The sequence below is a fragment of the Equus przewalskii genome, chromosome 5, assembly GCF_037783145.1.
Source record: "Equus przewalskii isolate Varuska chromosome 5, EquPr2, whole genome shotgun sequence".
In the NCBI taxonomy this organism is placed as follows: domain Eukaryota; kingdom Metazoa; phylum Chordata; class Mammalia; order Perissodactyla; family Equidae; genus Equus; species Equus przewalskii.
The window spans coordinates 28490574-28510656 of NC_091835.1; the positions used below are offsets into that span (position 1 = coordinate 28490574).

The following is a 20083-nucleotide window of genomic DNA, read 5'->3' on the forward strand; positions in this document are numbered from 1 at the left end:
GCAACCTTTCTATGCCTCCGTTTCCTTATCTGTGAAATGGGGGCAATGCCGGTACCTTCCTCACAGAATCGGTGTGAGGGTTAAATGAGGAGATATGTATGAATTGTTTAAAACAGCACTCGGCACGTGAATTGTTTAGAATAGCACTCCTTTAGGTGGTGGCTGCCTTTATTATGACCATGTGGTGCCAGACCATTTGCAGACAGCTCTGTCTCCATCACCTCACTTGGGCATCCTCTCAGGAAGCCTGTAAAGTGGTGAGGGCGTATATCTGGTCGCTTTGTAGGCAAGGACACTGATGGTGACTAGGTGCTGACGAGAATGCAAACTCAAGGTTTCTGGTTCAAGCCCAGGGTTCTTCTTGTTTTCCTGCTGCATGATGACCCATTCTCCCCAGATCACTGAGGGCTTCTCTCCTCATCTTGTCAGCCAGTAAGGATCACAATCCATTTCACTTAATTCAGAGATTCCGTGACTGTTTACTGAACACCTGTCATGTCCTTGACACTTCAGCATTAATGGGAATGGTAATTAAAAACCCAGCACTCACAGGCTCTGCCCTCAGGTGTCTGCTTCCAGATGTTTTGGAGGGAAGACACCTCCACACCAGACAGCAGGTGCTGCTGAGGGGCAGGTGGCTGTGTGGAGGGAGTGCCAGGGTAGAATCAGGGCCTCCTGCTAAGACTCAGCCCCTAGTTCACTCTGCAGCCTTGAGGAAGCCACCTCACCTCTCCAGGCTTCTTTCTTTCTCCTGTACGTAAAGAGAGGAGCAAAACACTCGTGTCCCAGGGGCCACGCACAGCGGCACGTGGCTTTTTGTCAGTCCAGTGTTTTCGTTGTGTTGACCTGAGTGGTGCCTCTGGGGCACATGCATGCTCCAGCCCCCATGAGACTCCCTGAGTATGCTTTACCCCAGGACTGTGTTCTCAGGCCTGTCCATGCCTGCCACTGTCAGTACACAAGGATTCAGAGTGCTCAGTAGGTTATCAAGGGAGCCGAAAGAGAACAGAAGATCAGAAAGACGGGGTGAAATGGGTGCTGGCCAGAGTCCCCTGCAGGGTCCTGGGGTGGGAGCGCTTGCATGACCCTGGACTCTGGTGGAGGCTTTGGATTGACATGGAGATGTTTGAGTCACACACTGGGTGGTTCTCTATAGCCATGAGCAAGGGAATGTGTGGGGATAAAGAAAGCAGAGCCTTTTTTTTAAGTTCTAAGAATGTCTTCCAGAGGGTGTTTGCTGGCAGAGCCCCTCAGCTGCATTCCACCACCTCAGCCATGCTCTGGGTCAAGTGCTTCTGGGGCCGGCCTCAGGACAGCTCTTCTGTGCATCCCAGGGCAGCCTCTGAAGCCATCACTATGCATGTCATCGTCACGTAACTCAGCATCTCTACCCAGAGCATCCCAGAGACCTACCACTCCCTGCCATATTCAGATGAGGGACAGCCCGCTGGCCACTCTCGGGGTGGGATCCTATAGTCAAAGCAGAGCTGGTGACGTGGGCTTGGGGTGAGTGTGGGTCAGACCACTTTCCTTCACTAACATCTTTTCCTCCACTGTAATTTGTAAACTGAAAGGTGGGGGCCAGGGGCAGCAAGTTGAGAGAACGCAGCGCAGGCTTCCGGAAAGGTGAAGTCTGGCATTTGTAACGGTGTGGATGGGAGGCAGGGCAGAAGAAGAGGAAATCAGTGTCAAATGGTACTACAAATGCCCACATCTTACTTAAATTCAAGTTTAAAAAGCGAAAACAAGAAACTAGCATTAGCTGCTGTGCAGGATAAACAGTCTCTTCCAAGTGGGGGGTCCGGAGGAGGGGCTGCAGATGTTGTCTGACTCCCCCAGGGAAGCTGTCAGACACACGGTGTGTCACGCATTCTGCATCTTCCCTACGCACCCAGCAGAGGTAGGTACATTTTCAGCCGTCAAGTCCTTGACGGATGTTAGACCTGAAGATGAGAAATGACAGAGTTGTAGGGAATTAACTGGTCCCTCCCGGGAACTCAGCTCTGATGGAAAGTTTAAAGAGCTCCTGGTTGCAGCGTCTGCTGGGAGGCAGGACAGGGCGGTGTCCCAGAACATGGCTGTGGAGTCCAACACACCTGCGCTCGGAGCCTGGCTCTGCCACCTGCTAGTTGTGGGCAAGTTTCCTAACCTCTCTGGGTCTCAGTTTCCTCATCTGCAAAGGACACGCACCTCAAGTGTGTTCTGAGGATTAAATCAAACAAGGCAACTGGCATGGTGATTGGCTCCCGGTGACAGGAATCATGCCACCCTTAGGATTGTTACCTTGTGGTTCTAGGCACGAGACAGGTGCCCTCACTGTGGAGGCAGGCCTGCCGTCCTCCTACTGGCTTCCTTAAACACTGGATTAAGTGTCAGACTTTGGGTTTAACTCAAAGTCGCTTTGCCATGGGGCAGCTGTGCTCAGACCTTGCCTGGTCAGGGTCACCCCACGGGCTTGTTAAAGCGCAGGGGCAGGGCAGGCCCTGGCTGGGTCTGTTTCAGTCTGGGTGGAGCCCAAGACTTGCATTTCTAAAGAGTTCCCAGCTGATGCTGTGGTCTGGAGACCACATTTTGAGAACCACTGCTCTCAATTTCCCAAATTTCCCTGATAATAATACCCCCTAGGACACTTGGTACAAAGCCAGTCCTACAGCCTCCCGTGGAGTGTGGGATGCAGTGGGTTTGGGTGGAGACCAGGAGTATGTGTTTCTAACAGACACTCTGGGTGATTCTTATGTCAGCTTCCTGGTTCAGTTCTGACTCTTGGCCCAGGCCTCATGACCTGTGTGACCCTTCCATGGGAGGCGTGGGGCTGTCTTCCAAAGGAGACCCCGGAAACAGCACTTTTATTTTCTCTGGGAGAGACGAGGCAGCGAAAGACAAGAGGAAGCTGGCTTTCTGTTTTTAGCCGTGTTCCCCGTGAGTGCCCGTCTGGAAGCCCTCGCCCTGGCCGTGAGGATGGCTCTGCAGGTCACCTCCTGAGTCCTGCAGGGCCTACACATTCTTCCCGCTGGAGAACAAGCCAGTGAGGGCCGGAGCAAGCAGGTGCGTTTCCCAGACGGGACAGCCAGGGTTACCGAGGACTCTCCAAAAGGCGATGATGGGCCAGCCCAAAGGGGCTTTGTCTCCCTCAGAGTAACGCCACGAGCAAGGCCCTCCTTCAAGGGGGACTCTGGGTAACTAGGAGTTCTGACTGTTGCTCTCCTGCCTCGCTCCTACTCCCGCAGAGGCAGGAAATGAGCAGGCCATTGCTGAGTGCAGTGCAGATTGTGGCGTGGATCACGTTCCTCTGTGGAGAAGTCACGGTGGTGTGCATCTCCTCCAGAAGTTGGCTATCAGGGTAGATGGGGTCTAGGGGCAGCTGAGCAGGCCAGAGATTGCATAGCCTCTGATTATGGGTGGATTCATTTAACAGTAAAAGCTATGATTCCCTGTTTTCCCTTGAAAACCACCCAAGAACTTCAAGTGACCCTCCACTCAGCAGCCTGCCTCGTTCGTGGTCAGGGCCCGCCAGAAAATCTGCACTTTCTGGGGTTAGATGCAGGCAGCTGGGAGCCTGGTCACCATCTTCTCCCTGGGTTTGCCGCCTGGGAGCTGCTAGTGGCTGAAGAGCTGTTGGGTCCTGGAGAACCACGCCTGACGTTGGTTCTGGTGACCTGGTGTGGACCCTGGTGGGAATCCTGGCGTCTCACACAAACCAGCCGACTTTCTTCAGCTTCGGCTTCCTCATTGTAAGAGTGGGCGTGATAGTGGGGCTGTGTCCTAGAGTCGCCTGTAGCTGCATGAGCTAATCCGTGGGCACTGCCCTTTGTGGCGCTGTGCGTTGTCAGGGCTCGCTGGGCCTTTGCTGCCACTGCCGTTATCGTCATCCTTGGATCAGTCCTCCTGGCCCAGCAGAACCCCTGCTTAGCTCATTTAAGTCCAGGGCAAACTTTGTCTTTTTGGAATCTAGTTCATGTGCCATTGGTTTTGCTTCTCCCTCCCGGGCCCCTCATGGCCCCCTTGAGAAGAGAGCACCTGAGAGGACATTCAGGAGGCGCTTCGAGATGAGTGCCTGGGCGTGCATTGCAGCCGGGAGGGTTTTGCTAGATGCTGCTCATCCTGACTGGAAGGCTCAGCTCCTTTGTGGGGACACTCTGCCAGGGCTTCAGAGGTGCTGCCTCTGACGCCTGGCGGCTTAGGCAGTGCCTGCCCTGGTCCCGCGTGTGGTCCCTGTGTGCACTGGCTGTCTTGGCTGTGCTAGGACCACAGGGAGGCACAGGGAGCTGTCCCTGCTCTCAGAGGGAGTGTGACCCAGGGGACACTGACCTGCATCAGAACGTCACAGGGAACAATGTATTGTTACAAGTTCACAAACAGGTGCCTGCTGTGATGGAGAGCAGAGAGCTCATCTTGCCAACTAGATTTTCTGGCCTCATCTCTCCTAGGAGGCTGCATCCTGAGAGGTCATCCTCTCCTCCCAAAAGGGCAGAGAAGTTGGGTGGGTATATTGCGTTTTGTTCTGCTATAGTGATAATCCGCATTTAAGAAATTTCCAGGCCATAGTCCAAGGCGGGGTCTGCCTCACTACAGATTCCTTCCTCCTCTGCACCCTTCTTCCAGCCTCTTCAAAGGCCAGACCCAGAAATTCAGGCGTTGGGAGACGCCAGAGGACATAAAATGAGCCTTGAGGTACTCAATTTACACTGCAGATCTTGCGTGACTTAAGGGGCCTGGCCGGACCCAGAGGACTGCTCCAGGGTCCCATGGAAGTGATGGCCTGGAGAGGGACAGTCGGCAACACCTGTCAGTGTCAGTGTCTCTCTTTCCTTCCCAAAGGGAGGGAGGCCAGTCTGCCTGTCTCACATTTCCAGAAACGTGTAGGAAGGCCTCTCAGAAACGGAGTCAGAGCTTGTAGGTTATGAATAGAGTCAAGGCTTGACCTTTCCACTCTGTTTTGTATGTTCTCTGCCTCACTTGCTATTCTCCATGGCCCTTGAGCTGTCCTAAAACGAGCCAGTGTGGCTCTCAGAGCTGTAAGTGGGGCCTCGTTGACCCTATCCCGGGGTGTTCATCGCCCACATCATGCGCAGTGCGGCCGTCCTCGTGGCGTGGCACGGGATGAGGAGCAGGCTGCACTGAGGCCGCTCTCCCCAGAAGCTGCTGCCCGCTGACTACTGGGGTGACCTTGTGTGCTCAGCTGTGAAGAAAGGACAAGCTGGCCTTCATCTGCCCACCTGAAGGTTTAGAAAGTTAAGTTTAAGTTCGTAAATTAAGATGAGCATAGGAGGCATTCTTACCCTTATTTCACGTTTGAACAATGTTAAATGACATACATTTGGGTTACACCTTGTTAATTAATAAGAAAGAAAACAAATGAAATCACGAAGGTAAGGCAAAAATAATACCTAAGTAAACACTGAAAAATAATCAAAATCCAGATGCCAAGCTTTCCGTGGTCGAAATTCTTATGTTTGCCACTTTAAACTGCCTCCTACCAACCCCCCACCACACTGTAGTTACGTTCCACCTTATTTTATCATGGCCTGTTTGCATCTGATCTCCCCTTGGGAATGAGGATCTTTTGTATGTTACCCTTGTATTTCCTACAGTGTTTAGGAAGCACGTTGTATGTAGAAGATGCTCAGTAAATTTTAGTTGGGTGAATGAATGAAGTAAGATTCACCAAACTGAGCTGCTCACAGTAAGGAGCTGGCTCTTTTTATTTCTCTATGTGTTGGCTGAGCTTTAGTAGGTGCTCAGAAATGTTTGTTGAATGAATGAGTGAATGTGTAAATGAGTCAACAGATAAATCAACAGCTAGAGTCCCAGAGTGTGACACAAGCACGATAAAAATCAATAAAATCCCTGATCTTCACAACATGCCCTCAAGGTGGGTATTACCATGACCTCCTTATGAGGACACTGAGGCTCAGAGAGCATAGATAATCAGCTCGGGGTCACACAGCTGGTAATCCCTGATCTTCACAACATGCCCTCAAGGTGGGTATTACCATGACCTCCTTATGAGGACACTGAGGCTCAGAGAGCATAGATAATCAGCTCGGGGTCACACAGCTGGTAAGTAGCAGAGCCAGGTGGCACTGTGAGGAAGTGGCCACCTGAGAAGTAGAAGGGATTACAGCCACAAGACTGCCCTCACTTCCTTTTTTTTAAAAAAAGATTGGCACCTGAGCTAACATCTGTTGCCAATCTTCTTTTTTTGTGTTTTGTTTTGTTTTTTTCCTTCTCCCCAAAGACCCCAGTACATAGTTGTATATTCTAGTTAAAGGCCCTTCTGGCTCTGCTGTGTCGGATGCCGCCTCAGCATGGTTTGCTGAGCGATACTAGGTCTATGCCCGGGATCCAAGCAGAGTGAAAGAACTTAACCACTTTGCCACGGGGCTGGCCCCTGTCCTCACTCTGACCCACCTGAAGTGTGGGAGTGACATGGAACTTCTTAGTCCCAAGTTCCTGTGCCTGATGCGCAATAAGAAAATCACTGAGACACCAGAGCCTGGAGATGGACAGAGATTTATTCAAACTGGCCCGAACGAGAAGGTGGGAGGGTAGGTTCTCTCAAATCCACCTTAACGAAAGAGGAAAGCAGGGAGCCTTTACAGAGCTAAGGGGGCTTGGCAGGAAGAGTTTCAGAGAAAACAGGGGAAATCTATGTTTCTGTCACTCCAGATAAGCCCTTGGGAAATTGGACTTCTAGGCCTCAACAGCGGCTGGGGGCTGGCTACCTGGTGACCTTAACTCCTTAAAGGCTTCTTTTCTTCTGCAAAACAAGCTCATAAGTCCTTGTGATCCTTGAGCCACCCCTCAGGTTAAACAAGAAGACAGCAAATTAACAAGATTAACTTCTTTTCATCTGTGTCTCTGCTGGGAACAAGGTTGAAAAGGTCGAAGGGCAGTCATGTTCTTATTGAATATTTACAGTAACGCTCAGGAACCCAGCTTTAGGAGTGCCCAAAACCACCCTCAGGTGTGCTGATTTGCTAGAAAGACTCACAGAACTCAATGAAATGTGTTAGACTCGGGGTTGTGGTTGGAGTGCAGGGAAAGTGTACCAGATACAATCAGCGAGTGAAGAAGTGCGGAGGGCAGTGTCCTCTCCCTGTGGAGTCGGGACAGCGTTACTGTCTTGGGATTAATGTGTCGTGATAACCACGGGTAATGGCTCACTCAAGCCTTGGTGTCCAGAGTTTATTTGGGGGCTCTGTTACCTAGACAGTGATTGATTGACTGACTGATTGCCCATGTGGTTGTGGTTGATCTCAGTCTCCAGATCAGCTGATACTACATGACCCAAAGCCCCCACCCTAAATGGTTAGTCTTACTGATGTGGCCAGCCCTCACCCTAAATCACAGTTAGACCACCCACCATGACCCAAGGCCCCCAGGGAAACAGAGACATTCCCGTCAGGCAAGGCATTCCAAGCACTCAGAGTTGACCTCCCAGAAGCCAAGGACCAAGGCCAGACGTCTCTTTGAGTAAGGTTAAATTCATTACTACACAGGCACCAGTAGCACTGGTCGTGAGGCATCTTTGTCCCTTTGCACTGTGTTCTGCTCACTCTCACACACAGCCGTGCTCTGGGTGAGGGGAGAACACCCCCAATCACAGGAAGTCGGGACTGGACAGCCCCCCGTGCCTGACATGTCCGGCGTGTGAGGCTGCATCGTGCCAGAGGTTGGACTGCGTTTATTGTGAAAGCCAAATTTCCTCCAGCCCAGTCAACTACACGCTTCTCTGAGGGCAAAGCCTCTCCTGAGAAAGACTCGGGGAATTATCAGACCATGAACAGGGTCTGAGAAACTTGTCTGTTTGTGCAATGATGTTTGGGGTTTTCTCCTGCCTTGGAACCCGACAGCATTTTCGGTCAGCGAGTGTCATGCACATACTGTCTGTTGCACTGCTTCTCTCTGCAGGGCAGGGGAGGAGGGTCGAATGCTCCAGAGTGTCGCCTAGCAGGGGCATCCGTGCTATTGGCTGTGTGAGTCCTGGCCAGGGTCTTCTCCTCGCATGTAGCGCTGCTTCCTGTTTCAAGCTGAACTAGGCTGTGGGCTGCGAAGGGAACAGTGGTGGGAAATGCAGCTGATTGTCAAGAGCAACAGCCCCGGGCTGGATAGTTGTCTCCAGCCTTTCCCCTGGTCCCTGTCCTGTCACTTTGTGGTGAGCCAGGACTTTGCTGCCACACTCCCTGTGTCCCCACAGCATCCAGCTCAGAGGACTCCAGGGACACCGTGGAATTGCACATGCACCTCCCTCCTGCACACGCACTTGGCTGCCCGCATCTGTGGTTAAGACTTCAGTGTAGGCCTCTCGGTGGTGTTTCCTCCTTCCCTGCCATGGTTCTCACGAGAGCCTTCCAACCCACCTGCATCAAGTAGAACTGAGTTCCTTAGACGAAACAGTGGATCCCTGTGAGCGGAGGCTTTCTCTCCGTTCTCTGTTCCCAGGCTGAGTTTCTGTCAGACTGAGGGCCTCTGAGAGCCTGAACTCAGTGATGGTGCTGTCCACCAAGCAGGACACCCCACCAGACTGTGCACACACGGGTTCCTGTTGGGTGACGCATGTGCGAGTGTCCCTCTTGCCCTCCGTCACTCTCTCCATCCCCTCGTGTGTCTTACCTGGGCAGGGAGCACACTGGGCCAGGCAGGCGCTCGGCAGGGACACTCGGCCCTGGCTGTGGCTTCAACCATCCCCTTCTCGGTTTCTGTCGTCCCTCACTTTGGCTGGTGGTTGTTTCCCCACAGCAGTTCTGAGTCTGAAATGGAGGAGGAGGACGAGGAGGAGGACGAGGAGGAGGAGCAGCCTCCGCTGCCCACCTCGGACCTGGGCGGTGTTCCTTGGAAGGAGGCTGTGAGGATCCATGCTCTTCTGAAAGGGAAGAGTGAAGAGGAACTGGAGGCCTCGAAGAGCTACGAGCCTGGGAATGAAGAGGACGAGGAGGAGGAGGAGGACGAGGAGGAGGAGGAGGAGGAGGAGTATGACGAGGAGGAGGAAGAGTCTAGTGAAGGTCAGAAAAAATCTCTTCTCGCGCCCCCAGCCTGCCCACCCGCCCCTGAGAGGGCTGAGTGTGCGAGGTTCCTGTGGCTCGAGCCCCAGGCACGTGCCTCCCACAGAGCCCAGAGACATCCCTCCTGTCTCTCTGACCTTGGAGACCAGCGACAGTGCAGATAAGGCTTCTGGTGCACGCCCTGAGTGGAAATGGGATGTGGAAGGCAGAGGGCCAGTGCGAGCACTTCATCCCAGTTAGGTTACTCATTCTCTCCTTCTCGTTTTCTCTCTTTTTTCCCGTTAGCTTCAGTTAAGAAACTTACTGTAATAAGGAAAGGGAGTTTAGCTTTCTCAAGGATTCCCCAACTTCTAGTCCTGGACAGTGGAGGCTGCAGAGCCTTGAGTCGCATATCTGCTCAGCTGTCGGCACTGAGGAGGGCGCTGTGCGCCTGTTGGCCAGGCTGCAGTCAGTGATACATGGTAACGTGTTGGGACCAGTGCCTGAGAAGAGCATTGCCTCCAGTACTGAGTCGGTGTGGTTGGCTGTGAAATGCTCTCTTGCCTTGGACTTGAGATATTTCAGCTCTGTCCCTGTCTGCCTCTGTGTGTCCTTGAGTGATGAGGAAGGACTTGATGGGCCTCCTTCTCTTGCCTATGTGGAGAGAAGGTCATTCCTTCCCTGTCCTGGCTGCACAGAAATCTGGGTGGTAAGGTGGGTGGTGAGGAAGAAACCAGGGCAGGGAGAGACCTGAATTCCCGAGGATGGTGCCAAGCTCACTCTGCAGCGACCACGGAGTGGAGGAAGAGGATGTGGGCCTTGTAGGCGCCAACTCCTGCCAGCCGTTAGTCAGAGGAGAGCGTTAAACCCTGGCCCGCCCGGGCTGCCTCGAGTTGGCACCAGCCTGCTCTGCTGCTCTTCGTGCTGATCTCTGCTCTCCCTGGAATTTGATGTGCTCAGCTGCCCAGTCCCATCCCAGGGTCTGTTTTCTCTGGCACAGCAGGGACTGAGCATGACCAGGTGCCAAGCCCTTCCCAGACAGGGTGCATGTTACAGAGCCGGGCCTCCGGTGTGGTGCGGCCCCGTGACATTGCCCCGAGCGAGCGGCAGAGCAGGCAAGCAGAAGCGTGGCCCCCCTGAGCCTGTGGTGCGCCTCAGTGCACAGCAGAGGCAGGGCCCTTCTGCAGGCTCCCTGAGGAGCTCCTGAAGACCTGGCTTTCCTGCTCTTCCCTCCTGGGACGGAGGCTGGGGTGGTGCCCACCGAGGCAGCACTTGGTGGCCTGCCCCTCCCTCCTCACTCTGGTTTGTGAGAAATGAGCAAGGTCTGTGCAAGAAGGAAGCAGGCGCTGGGCTGGGAATCTGCTGCCCTGGGTTCTTTGCTCCATCCTGCTGTCTCCAGAGCTGTGGCTGCCACCGCAGGCCTGCCTGTCAGGTGGTCGTGCTCACAGCTCACCCCAGGGAAGGAAGATAGTTTGTATCATTCCAGACCTCATTGTCCCCACGTGATGATCCGTGTGCTCAGTGACTTAGATCCCCAGACACAGTGCATGGTCAAAGCCTTACCTTCTCAGGTGAGGTCAGCCCCACTTTCCCTCATCCTGACGTGTTCCCTGGTCCTGGAACTAGCATCAAGACCAAACCTGCAAGGGAACAGGCTTTAACTAGAGAAACACAGACCGACAAATTCAGCCAGACCCTGGGCCTTTGTTCCTAGCCCGCCATGTGTGTCTTTTGGGCAGTGGACTTTGATGCCTGTGTAGACAGTGGCAGGATGTTACTGCCTTGCAGCTGAACATAACTCTCCTTTCTATTCTCTTTCCTCCCTCCATTCTCTTTTCCCTCCTTCATCCCCACGCGGGATTCTTGATGCTGTGTTTATGGGTGTCGGGCTCCCCCTGCTGTAGAAGGGGAGTATTGCCCCTGGGACAGAGAACTCCGGCAAGGCCAGTGGCTCCAGCATCTGTCAGAAGAAGAAGACACGGGTACATGTAAAGGTACCCTCTCTGCCCTTCGCCCACCTTTCACCCTGGCTCCCAGCAGCCATCTGAAATCTGTCTCCAAGAGCAGGTCCCACATGAAAAGATCTGTGTTTTATAAAGCTGCACTGACAGGCTGTGGCATATACCTAGCTGGGCCCAGCCTTCTTGGACAGTCATGTACAAAATAGCATGTGAGGCAGAGATTCAAGAGGAAGTTAGAGAAGACTCCATAAGCAGACTGTTGAGTTTGACCCCAGCCATGCACCTTGTATGTTTTGCTGTGAGTTCCCCTCATCCAGTGAAGACTCGGCTTCTTCTCTAGGGCAGAGAACCTCACATCTCCTCACAGCTCTCAGAAGTGGTGGAGCCAGCACAGGTGCCCGGGGCCTGCCTCCGCTGTGCCTTTTAACATTTCTCTGAGAAAGGAGGAGATGCTGGCTGATAAGTCCCCATGGCTGCATTTGTTACAGAAAGCAGAACGTTACCCAGGGAGAAGACTCCCTCTCTTCCATTTGTTGCTCAGAAGGTGAAGAAAGGGCCTGTTTCTCTTTGACTTATCTTCCTCAGTCCTAAGACGGTCAGGCTGTTTCGCGACTTTGCTGTGATTCGGCCTCATCCAGCACCATAAGGCCAACCCACCTTAGAAAAAGTCCCTGAATCTACAGAGCCCAGCAGCTCCGGTACAGGAGCGCAAAAGGGACACTGCCACACCACGCATGACAGAGCATAGTGTCGCATCCACGTTTGTGGTCTCATTGTTCTTTCTGCCCATGTCACATTCCCTGCTGCTTGGAAGTTAAGAGGTTGTAATTATAGTGATGAAGCCAAAGCCAGATTGTCCAGTTAAACTGTTGAGAGCAGCCTCCTGTCTGGAACCCCAGAGTCCTTAAGATCAGGTGGCACCTGCTCTTGCTGCCTGAAAAGCCACTCTCCTTCCCTTAGCATCCCCTTCCCCCTAAGTTGCTGGCTGTCCCTTTATTTTAACCCAACTGAATGGTGTGGTCCAAGCACAGATTATAGGGTGCCCACAGGGCAGGGGCTGCATGCAGATTCCTTGGGTTCTGACAGCAAGAATAATCGGAAGGGGCCACTGGTGCATTCTCATTTAGCTGAGAAACCAGTTCCTGTGTCCAGAGGGGATCAACAGGGCACCAAATGGAGTTTAAGGAAAAGGGCTTTGACCTCAGAAAGGGCAGAGGTATTGTCTTATTCCTACCCATGAACTCCCAAAGCTTTGGGAATTTATAGGATTGAGCTCTGCTTCCTCTCCCAGCCATTGCCTCCCCTAACGCCGTCCTCTCCTCATAGCTATGTCCCTGCCACAGACCAGCATGCAGCATGAGCCCTGTTATGAAAGGGGGAGTGTTTTCTGTCTAGCTGCAGAAGATAAAAACCAAAGTACCAGCAAAATAAACTACTGTCCGGTTTGAATTGGCTGGTTCATGGCAATGACACTGTCCCATCCCACCTCCATCTTGTCACTTGGCTTAAATCTCAAAAGAGAAGCTGTCAGCATGGCAGCTGGTGGTAAGCGCTGTGCTGTGGGACGTGAATGGTGCGTCCTCAGAAGCTCACGCCGCACTGGGTGACAGAGCTGAGTACGTGTGTCCTCCGCAGGGATGGCCCTTCAGAGGCCGGTTGTGACCTGCTTTTTTTTTTTCCTAACATGACATTTGGGTCCTTCAAATGCAGTTAAGATGAAAAGAGCATCAGAAAAGAAAGTTCTTTCTGCAGTGGAGTTGGAATGTGTGGTTCTCTTGGTTGAAATTAACAGTATATGTGAAGCTTGAAATGGCTGAATCACGTTGAACAAGAAGTCACTGGTGCGTGTGTGTATGCATATTCTCAATTTCTGCCTCTTTCTGATTCAAACTGATCCTGGCAAATACTGTAACATTCATTTCTGTTTCCTTTCCTGTGATATGTCATTGCCTCTTCCTTTGACTGTTTATTTTTTCCTTCCTTCCTCCCCATCATCTCTCCCTTTCTCATCTCCTCCACCCCTTGAATCTGGTACACTAGCCGGGAGCCACAGGCTACAGCAGATCATGAATCCAGCCGATCCCTTGGAGATCCAGGCTGATGTGCACTGGACGCATATTCATGAGAAAGAGGAGGAAGAGCGAATGGTGCCGACCTCTGAGTCCTCTACTTCTAGAGGTAACTGCTTCAAGACCCGAGGTCCCAATGCCCCCAGGAGCACCTTCTGTCCCTGCTCCCGATCTCGGTGCTGCAGAGGACTTTTCTGTTAGGGCGCAACCATCAGTCTGAGCAAAAGTAAGAGCCAACAGAACATTTCATTTTCCTGATGTTAATCATGACCACTGCCCTTTGCTGTCATTTGAGAATATGTAAAGTTCTCTGTGGGTTAAGAGGGTATGGGCTCGTTCTCCACTGATGGAAAATAGTAAAATAACTTGACCTTGGGAAAACCAGGAATTTGCTTTCTTTCCCCCATACTGCTAGGCAGCGTTATTCTCTCTCCACTTGATAAAATGTCCGGTGCTTTCCTCATGGAGTGTTTCTGGGTGTGAATGTGCATTGGCAGGATCGGGGTGGGGGAGCATATTCTGAACTGAAATGAAGTTTTAGAAGAGATTTATATCAATTAGCCCTCTAAGTAGCTATCATAATTTCCAGCTCTAGGTTTTAGGTGAGATGATCTACAGAACATCTACAGATGATCCACAGTAAGATGAAGATGAACCTTTCTGGCTTCTTTTAAGGAATAGCAATAAAAGAAAAAGAAAAAAAATGGAGTCTATTGAGGGATGTGGCGCCTATCATGTCATTCTTCATCCCTCCCACCCCGGTGTCCCCATCTTCCAAATACGGATTCTTGGTGTCATCAGCTTCTGTCTCTCTTTCACTTATCTTTATGTTTCCAATCAGTGCATGTTGAGCCACCACCTGGCGAGGTTCTGAGCATATAGAGTGGGTGGTCCCTGCCTTCAGGAAACTTGGCCTTCACTGGAAACATTTTATCCTCCTAGCCCCAAATTTTCACCATAGGCAAGACCAGCCTCTGTTAACTACTTTTGCAGCAGTTTAAACAGCCAGCAGCTCTGCAGGAGTCGAGGAAAGAGAGCCTGTTGACCAGGGGTGTCAGACTGGCCTGCAAAGTGGCGATGGCTCTGCACCCTTGAGCTGAGGTCGACACTGCTGTGTTTTCTCTCTCCTTTCCTTGTCCTGAACAGCCATCACAGGTCACAGGACTGTGGGCCCTCGTCGGTGCCGGACGGGCCTCTGGCTTGTAACGTTGTCTCAGTTTCTCTTCTGTTTTGGACTTTAGGGATGACCTCTACTCTCCCAACTGGCAACGCTTATTCCTGTGTAACTCTATTTATCGTCTGTTTTAAATTCAGTGCCTGGCCTTCCCTCCATACGCCGCGCAGCAGTGCAGGCCTGGCTGGAGACGGTCTCCCGAGGTAGTCTGGTGATGTTTCTTCCCCCCACTCACTGTAACCGCTCTCTCAGCAGCTCTGCTGGTACCTAACACTAGACTCCGGTCCGCGCTAGTGCATGCGAGGGTGGAGGGCAGGGGCACGTGCATGCCTCCCTCCGGCAGCCCGTCCTTGCATGGACCAGACACGCATCCCACGCCCTTCAGGGAAGACCCAGAGGAAAGCAATAGTGTGGACAGGACAGAGACAAACAATTTTTTTTATTAATAGATTGGGTAAAGGCCAAAGCTAAAGGAACATTTCTAGCACTGAGATTTAAAGTCTATAGAAATTAAACTGGGTAGCAATTGGGCATGAAGTAGAGGAATCAGTTAATATCCCACAAACCTACCAAAATATCAGAGAAGGAGACAGTCAATACTCAGGGGGGGACTTATGGAAAACTTATTAGTGAAGAGAGGGGAGCAGAGCATTGGTGGACTGATGCTCAGCTGAAAGTGGCAGGACAGGCGGGGGTGACCAGGTGTAGCACCAGCTATGGCTTCAGACCAGGTGAAGGCATCTCTTTAAGTACTTAGGCCAAGAGGTAAGTGAGAAACCTTAGTTGTCCTTCCTAAACTTTTCTGGAGAGGTGTTTCTCAACAAGAGGGCTGCTGGCCTTGGGGCAGGACGTTCTTACCGTTACAGGACATTTAACGTCCTTGGCCTCTGCCCTCTAAATGTCAATAGTGTAGCTTCCACTCTCACCCCAGTCATTAAGACAACCAAAAATGCCTCTCTACAATGTCAGATACCACTTGAAGAAGGGCAGTCTTGCCCCTGGTTGAGCACCACTGTCCCAGCAGTGACTTCTGGGGTGGGCAGGATTGGACCTCATGGATCTTTACCACCATCTCATGCACAGCATGAAGAATGGACGCAAGCTGAGGTCAGGAGGGGCCTTCCCACTGTGCTGTAGGGAGAGCCGAACCTGAGGCCATTGGCTCTGTGAAGAGAAACTGCTGGTCACCGTCCCCTAGTTAGTTCGTATGCCCGGGAAGGTTGGACAAGGCTGAGGTGTCGGGACTTCCTGGCTAGCAGCTGAAATAAACCAGAAGCTCAGTATGTCAGCGATTCCTGGCTTCCATAGTGTGTGGCAGCTTCTAGCACCCTGCATTCCATCTTAACCTGGATTTAATCCCCCAGTTCCATCCCTCAAGCTGCGTCTCTTTCAACATCTGCTGCTGCTGCACTCATGTTTGTCATTTGTTTTTTGATATATATGACAATTGTTCCTTTCAAGGTACTCCCGAGGACTGTAGACTTCTTACCCTTCTGACTCTACAGCAGACATTTCTTAGGAGAAACTCGGAGTAGGAGAACCATGTGAAGGCCAAGGGGCCAGACGGGAATCAGGGTAGTCAGCGTGGTGTGCCTTGAACCATGGCAGACTGGGGAGTCCTTTGTCCTGATCTCCTTTGTGCTTGCTTCCGGTGTACTTGCCAACAAAAATGTAAAATTTCCTTTTCAATATCCAGGCACTCACAGGTCATTTGAGCACATGTGTCAGGCACAGTGGGCCTTCTTCACAGAATGGACCCAGGTTCTGTTCCTGCTGGGTTGGGATGACTGCCAAAGGAGAAAGATCCGAGGGGAGGAGAGGCGCCTGCTCAGCTGGCTCAGAAGTGGTGTAGCGCACCAGTGAACTCACCATCCACCAGAAAGCTCAGGTGGCAGGGGGCTTTTGGTTATGCCTCAGAGGGCCCACTCCTTGCTGTGTGATGAACTGACTTCCTTGAGTGACCAACAATGTCATCACACAAAGGTCTTAAACCTGTGGAAATAATCAAGTCGCTTTCCCCCCAGTATTGTCCCACAAATGCCATCGTCGTAGGAAAGCTCCTCGGCATTGCCAGCTCCATGGGCCCCTCCGGCATCTCAAAAGGACGAATGCGACATTAACTTTTTTCCAGCATAGAACTCGTTCTGGAGCTCTCCCGTCTTTCCCCATAACCTGGACTGTCTAGTCCTTTCCAAACCATCGTGTGGTTCCTCAAAACTAGTGTGAACCATCACTTTATTTTTAATAAGCTGATATACAGCTTAAGGAATTATTTGAAACAAAAACAAACCTCATGTAACTGCCACCTTGTTAGTGTGATAGTGTGATGCTAAGTTCGTGTCTCACTTCCTGAGACAGGTTTTTTTAATCCGAGTTCTTCTAGGCAGTTAAGGGGTAGGTAACAAGAAGCACTTTCTGAGTCTTTTTTTCCTTAAAAATAATCATCCTGAAATAATGCTCATGTTAAAGAGACACATTTTGGGGTGGCAAATTTTGTTCCCCTTCAGTATACTCTGTGATGTTCTCATGATGACGAAATCACCTAAGGATGCCTTTCTCAGAACGTGTCCCTGTCATTAATCGACACATGACTGTACTCTGGCCTCGGTGGCCTCACTCACTCTGCACATCCTTAAGGTGCCTGGGATGCAGATTCATGAGGGTGGACTGTGAGGAGACACTTACTGTAGAGGGTCTGGTCATTACGTGGGCTGTCCTCTCGAATTCCAGCATGGCCTTTTAAGCCAGCTGGGCCACAGTCGATTCCTCTGTGGCCTGCAGTCCCTTGGGCTTCGATCCTCAGGCTCTTGTGTATGCAAATTAGGGCATAACCCTTTTTCCTGAAATGAAAACCTTTTGGAATGATTTGAGGGTGGCTCTGCTTAGAGCTCCAGAAGAACCCTCAGGACCCCTGACGAGCAGGTGCTGTTAGTCTCGGGAACACTGGTCTGACAGCACCCTTCAGAGCGGTGCTCGTTGCTTTCTTACGTGCCTTCTCCGGCTCTATACTGCTAGTGTGAGTTCTAAGTGCAGAGGTTGGGAGCAGGCGTGAGAGTCCGTGTGTGTGTGTGTGTGTGTGTGTTTAGGGGCTGGTTCCTCCACAGGAGAAATGAAGTGGATTTGTGCTTTGCCTCATTTTGCAGCACTAAAGAGCTAGTCATGAGCCCAGAAAATGAACTTTACATATTCCCTCATCCTTCTCCCTTATACTTGAAGAAAGTATTTCTCTAAATGGTCCAGGCGAGGCTGCACCGTCTGTCAGTTAAGAGTAGAGCTATGGTGCCCTCAGGGGTTCGGTGGGTCACTATCCAACAGTGATTTCACTGACAGACGACACTGCAACCACCAGATTGAGGACTGTGGCCATGAACAAATTACCTAACCTCTCTGGGCCTCAGTTTTCTCTTTGAACAATAGGAATTGGAAACGTTCCTTCTAATGGTGTGATTATGAGGATTCGTTGACTGACGGCCTGTGAAGAGTCAACACAGTGTCTGGCATATGAGCCATGACTGCTGCTCAATTTGCAGCTGGTGCCTGCTGGGCCTGGACCTGGAGAATCAGCATTTCCTTCTGTCATTCTCAGAGGGGGGCTCTTATGGCAGCCTCTGGAGGAGGAGGAAAGACGACCAGGCCTTAAGCTGCTCTTCCCCTCTAGTCAGCCCTGCTCGAGTCGAGACAAGCGAGTCTCGTGTTCAGGAAGGTCCAGGCCTCCCCAGCACCAACATTGCTTTGAGAAGCTTCCCCCCAAGGCTGACTGACTTCCACCTTGGGGTCCAAATCCAGAAACTTCAGAGTCTGCCTTCTCATGTCTCCTAAGGGTATGCACATTACAGCCTGGGAAAACCACTACCGCTTTCCCGCCTGCAAAGGCAGTCCGTCTGTTGGTCTGTCTTTCCTTTTCTTCCTTTCTTTGAATGTTTCTGCTTTACAGTTCCATTTGATGAGAATGACCTGGAGGAAGATGTGGACTCGGAGCCGGCAGAGATAGAAGGGGAGGCAGCAGAGAATGGGGACACAGGGGACACTGGTGCTGAGCTGGATGATGGTACGGGGAACCCCAGAGCCTACCGTCTCCCCCATGGTGACCACCCTATTCCCCACTGGGGACAGGGTCAGAGTGATTTGAACTCAGGAAATACGTCAACAATACACATTAAAGCAAAAGCAAGGAGCTCAGAGGAGGTGGCTGTTGGGTCCTGGTTTGTCCCCTTGTTCTGCCATTAACTTGAGTGTGTGTCATTTCACCCACCCATAAGCCACCATTTGACATGGCCTATATTCGTTAAGTTGTAGTTGAGAGACAAGCCAATCTGAGGCTTTATATTTGTAGCTGTGAAAGTTAGGAACAAGGAGATGGTATTTTGAGAATTATAGTCTGGTTGGTTGGTTGGGGAAAGGGGAGCAGAGACTCAGCTGGGAGAAATGAGAACAGTCCAGGCAAGAGTGTGAGGGAGCACAGCCCTCCACTGTGGCACTGGGGGCGCTGGGCCGGGAGGTGCGTCCCCAGAGGCAGGGCCTCCTGAAACACCACATGTTTCTTTCTGTTGTGGCCCATCATGTGTCACCTGGCTGTATTTAAAAAGAAGACAGCACGGCAGGCTTTAACGAGAACACTGTTCAGAGGATAACATGCTTTCAGCACGTCCCTCAGAAGCTTGGGTGGGACCAGTGGGCTGGGCCCAGCTGGGATGCAGAGCTGGGTCCCGACCACAGCAATTGCACTGCAGCTGAAGAGCTGATGGGGCTGTTCTCTGAGGAGGACAGGAGCCTGGGAAATGAGCATGGCCTCGCTCAAGTTCCGTGTTCCCCCTTCCCTCTGCCAGATCAGCACTGGTCTGATGACGTCCCCTCAGATGCCGACACGGAGCTGCGCCTGCAACACCAGGCAGCAGTGGAGGCGGAGCTGGAGTTGAGGGTATCAGAAAATGAGGAGGAGCCACCACCGGCCACACCAAGGCGCCAAGAGAGAGGTCAGTCTGTTGTTGAGGAGAAACTGCTTCCCGGATCCTGCTGAGAGCTGCTCGAGGATGCAAGGGGCACCAAGGATGCAGGCCGTCAGAGCAGAGCCAGGGCGCCACACGCCAGCCTCCAGATGGCAGACAGCTGGCTTGTGGTCCTCCTCCCTGTCCCTGTGCACGTGCCCTGCACATGGCTTTGGCCAACAGCCCCTCTCTGTGTGTTATTTAGGGCTATGAAAGGGTAGAAGGTATACCTCGAAGCTTTGGACACAGACCGTACACATAAATAAAAGCCACCCTCGTGACTCAAGCAGAGGGAGAAGACGGGCGCTTCAGGAAATCACAGTCCCCTTGCTCTCCTTTCGGTGTCTGCCAGTGGCTGGCTGACAGCGTGGCCCCACTGCAGAGCTGGCTGGGAGAGGAGCCGTCAGTGGGAATGAGGGGTCTCCTGCTGTAAATCCTGTGCCTGTTTCTTTTCAGGTCCTTCCCAAGTCTCCAGCCCCACTCGGTCCCCTGAGGAACAGCCTGTCCTCTTCTCCCCAGTGCACAGCCCTGAGACAGAGGTAAGGTTTGGGGCTCCCCGTGGGCTAGAGCTGATGGGACCCTGAGTGGACGTATTAATTCTTCGTCTTAGGGCCCTTAGTGTGAACCCATTTTTTTTGTTTCTTGTGCTAAGCGGGGCTGTTGAAAACAGGAGTGATATTGGGGTTCCAAGCCCAGTCCTTGCCATGGGGACAGCAGTCTGGGCAGTGTCTCCCTAACCCTGCTCTGCACCAATCCCAAACTTGAGTCACCCCACTACCATGTCGCTCTTTGTGGTGCCCACATACTCTACTGTTTTAAAAATAAATTTATTTTTAAATTAAAGTGATAATATTTGTGGAATCACTGGTTTGGTGTGATGGGTGCGTTTTTTTTGTTAATATGTTAAAAT

General features: G+C 51.8%; 1 protein-coding gene across 47 annotated transcripts in view; it reads left to right on the plus strand.

Annotated features, from left to right (window-relative positions):
* The window catches only part of MICAL3 (microtubule associated monooxygenase, calponin and LIM domain containing 3), a 199541-nt gene that overhangs the window by 149122 nt on the left and 30336 nt on the right, over positions 1-20083 (plus strand). For 14 of the 47 annotated variants that reach the window (XR_011539932.1, XR_011539933.1, XR_011539931.1 and 11 more), the window contains exons 26-32: positions 8743-9005; positions 10889-10978; positions 12986-13123; positions 14329-14391; positions 18123-18236; positions 19015-19161; positions 19630-19712. Coding sequence is in view for 42 of the 47 variants with exons in the window: in XM_070618878.1 (XP_070474979.1) it covers positions 8743-9005; positions 10889-10978; positions 12986-13123; positions 14329-14391; positions 18123-18236; positions 19015-19161; positions 19630-19712 (898 nt within the window). In the remaining 5 variants the exon portion in view is untranslated. Of the gene's footprint in view, positions 1-8742; positions 9006-10888; positions 10979-12985; positions 13124-14328; positions 14392-18122; positions 18237-19014; positions 19162-19629; positions 19713-20083 lie in introns of those variants that run through there. The other 33 variants (XR_011539934.1, XM_070618912.1, XM_070618904.1 and 30 more) reach the window with 9 other exon arrangements.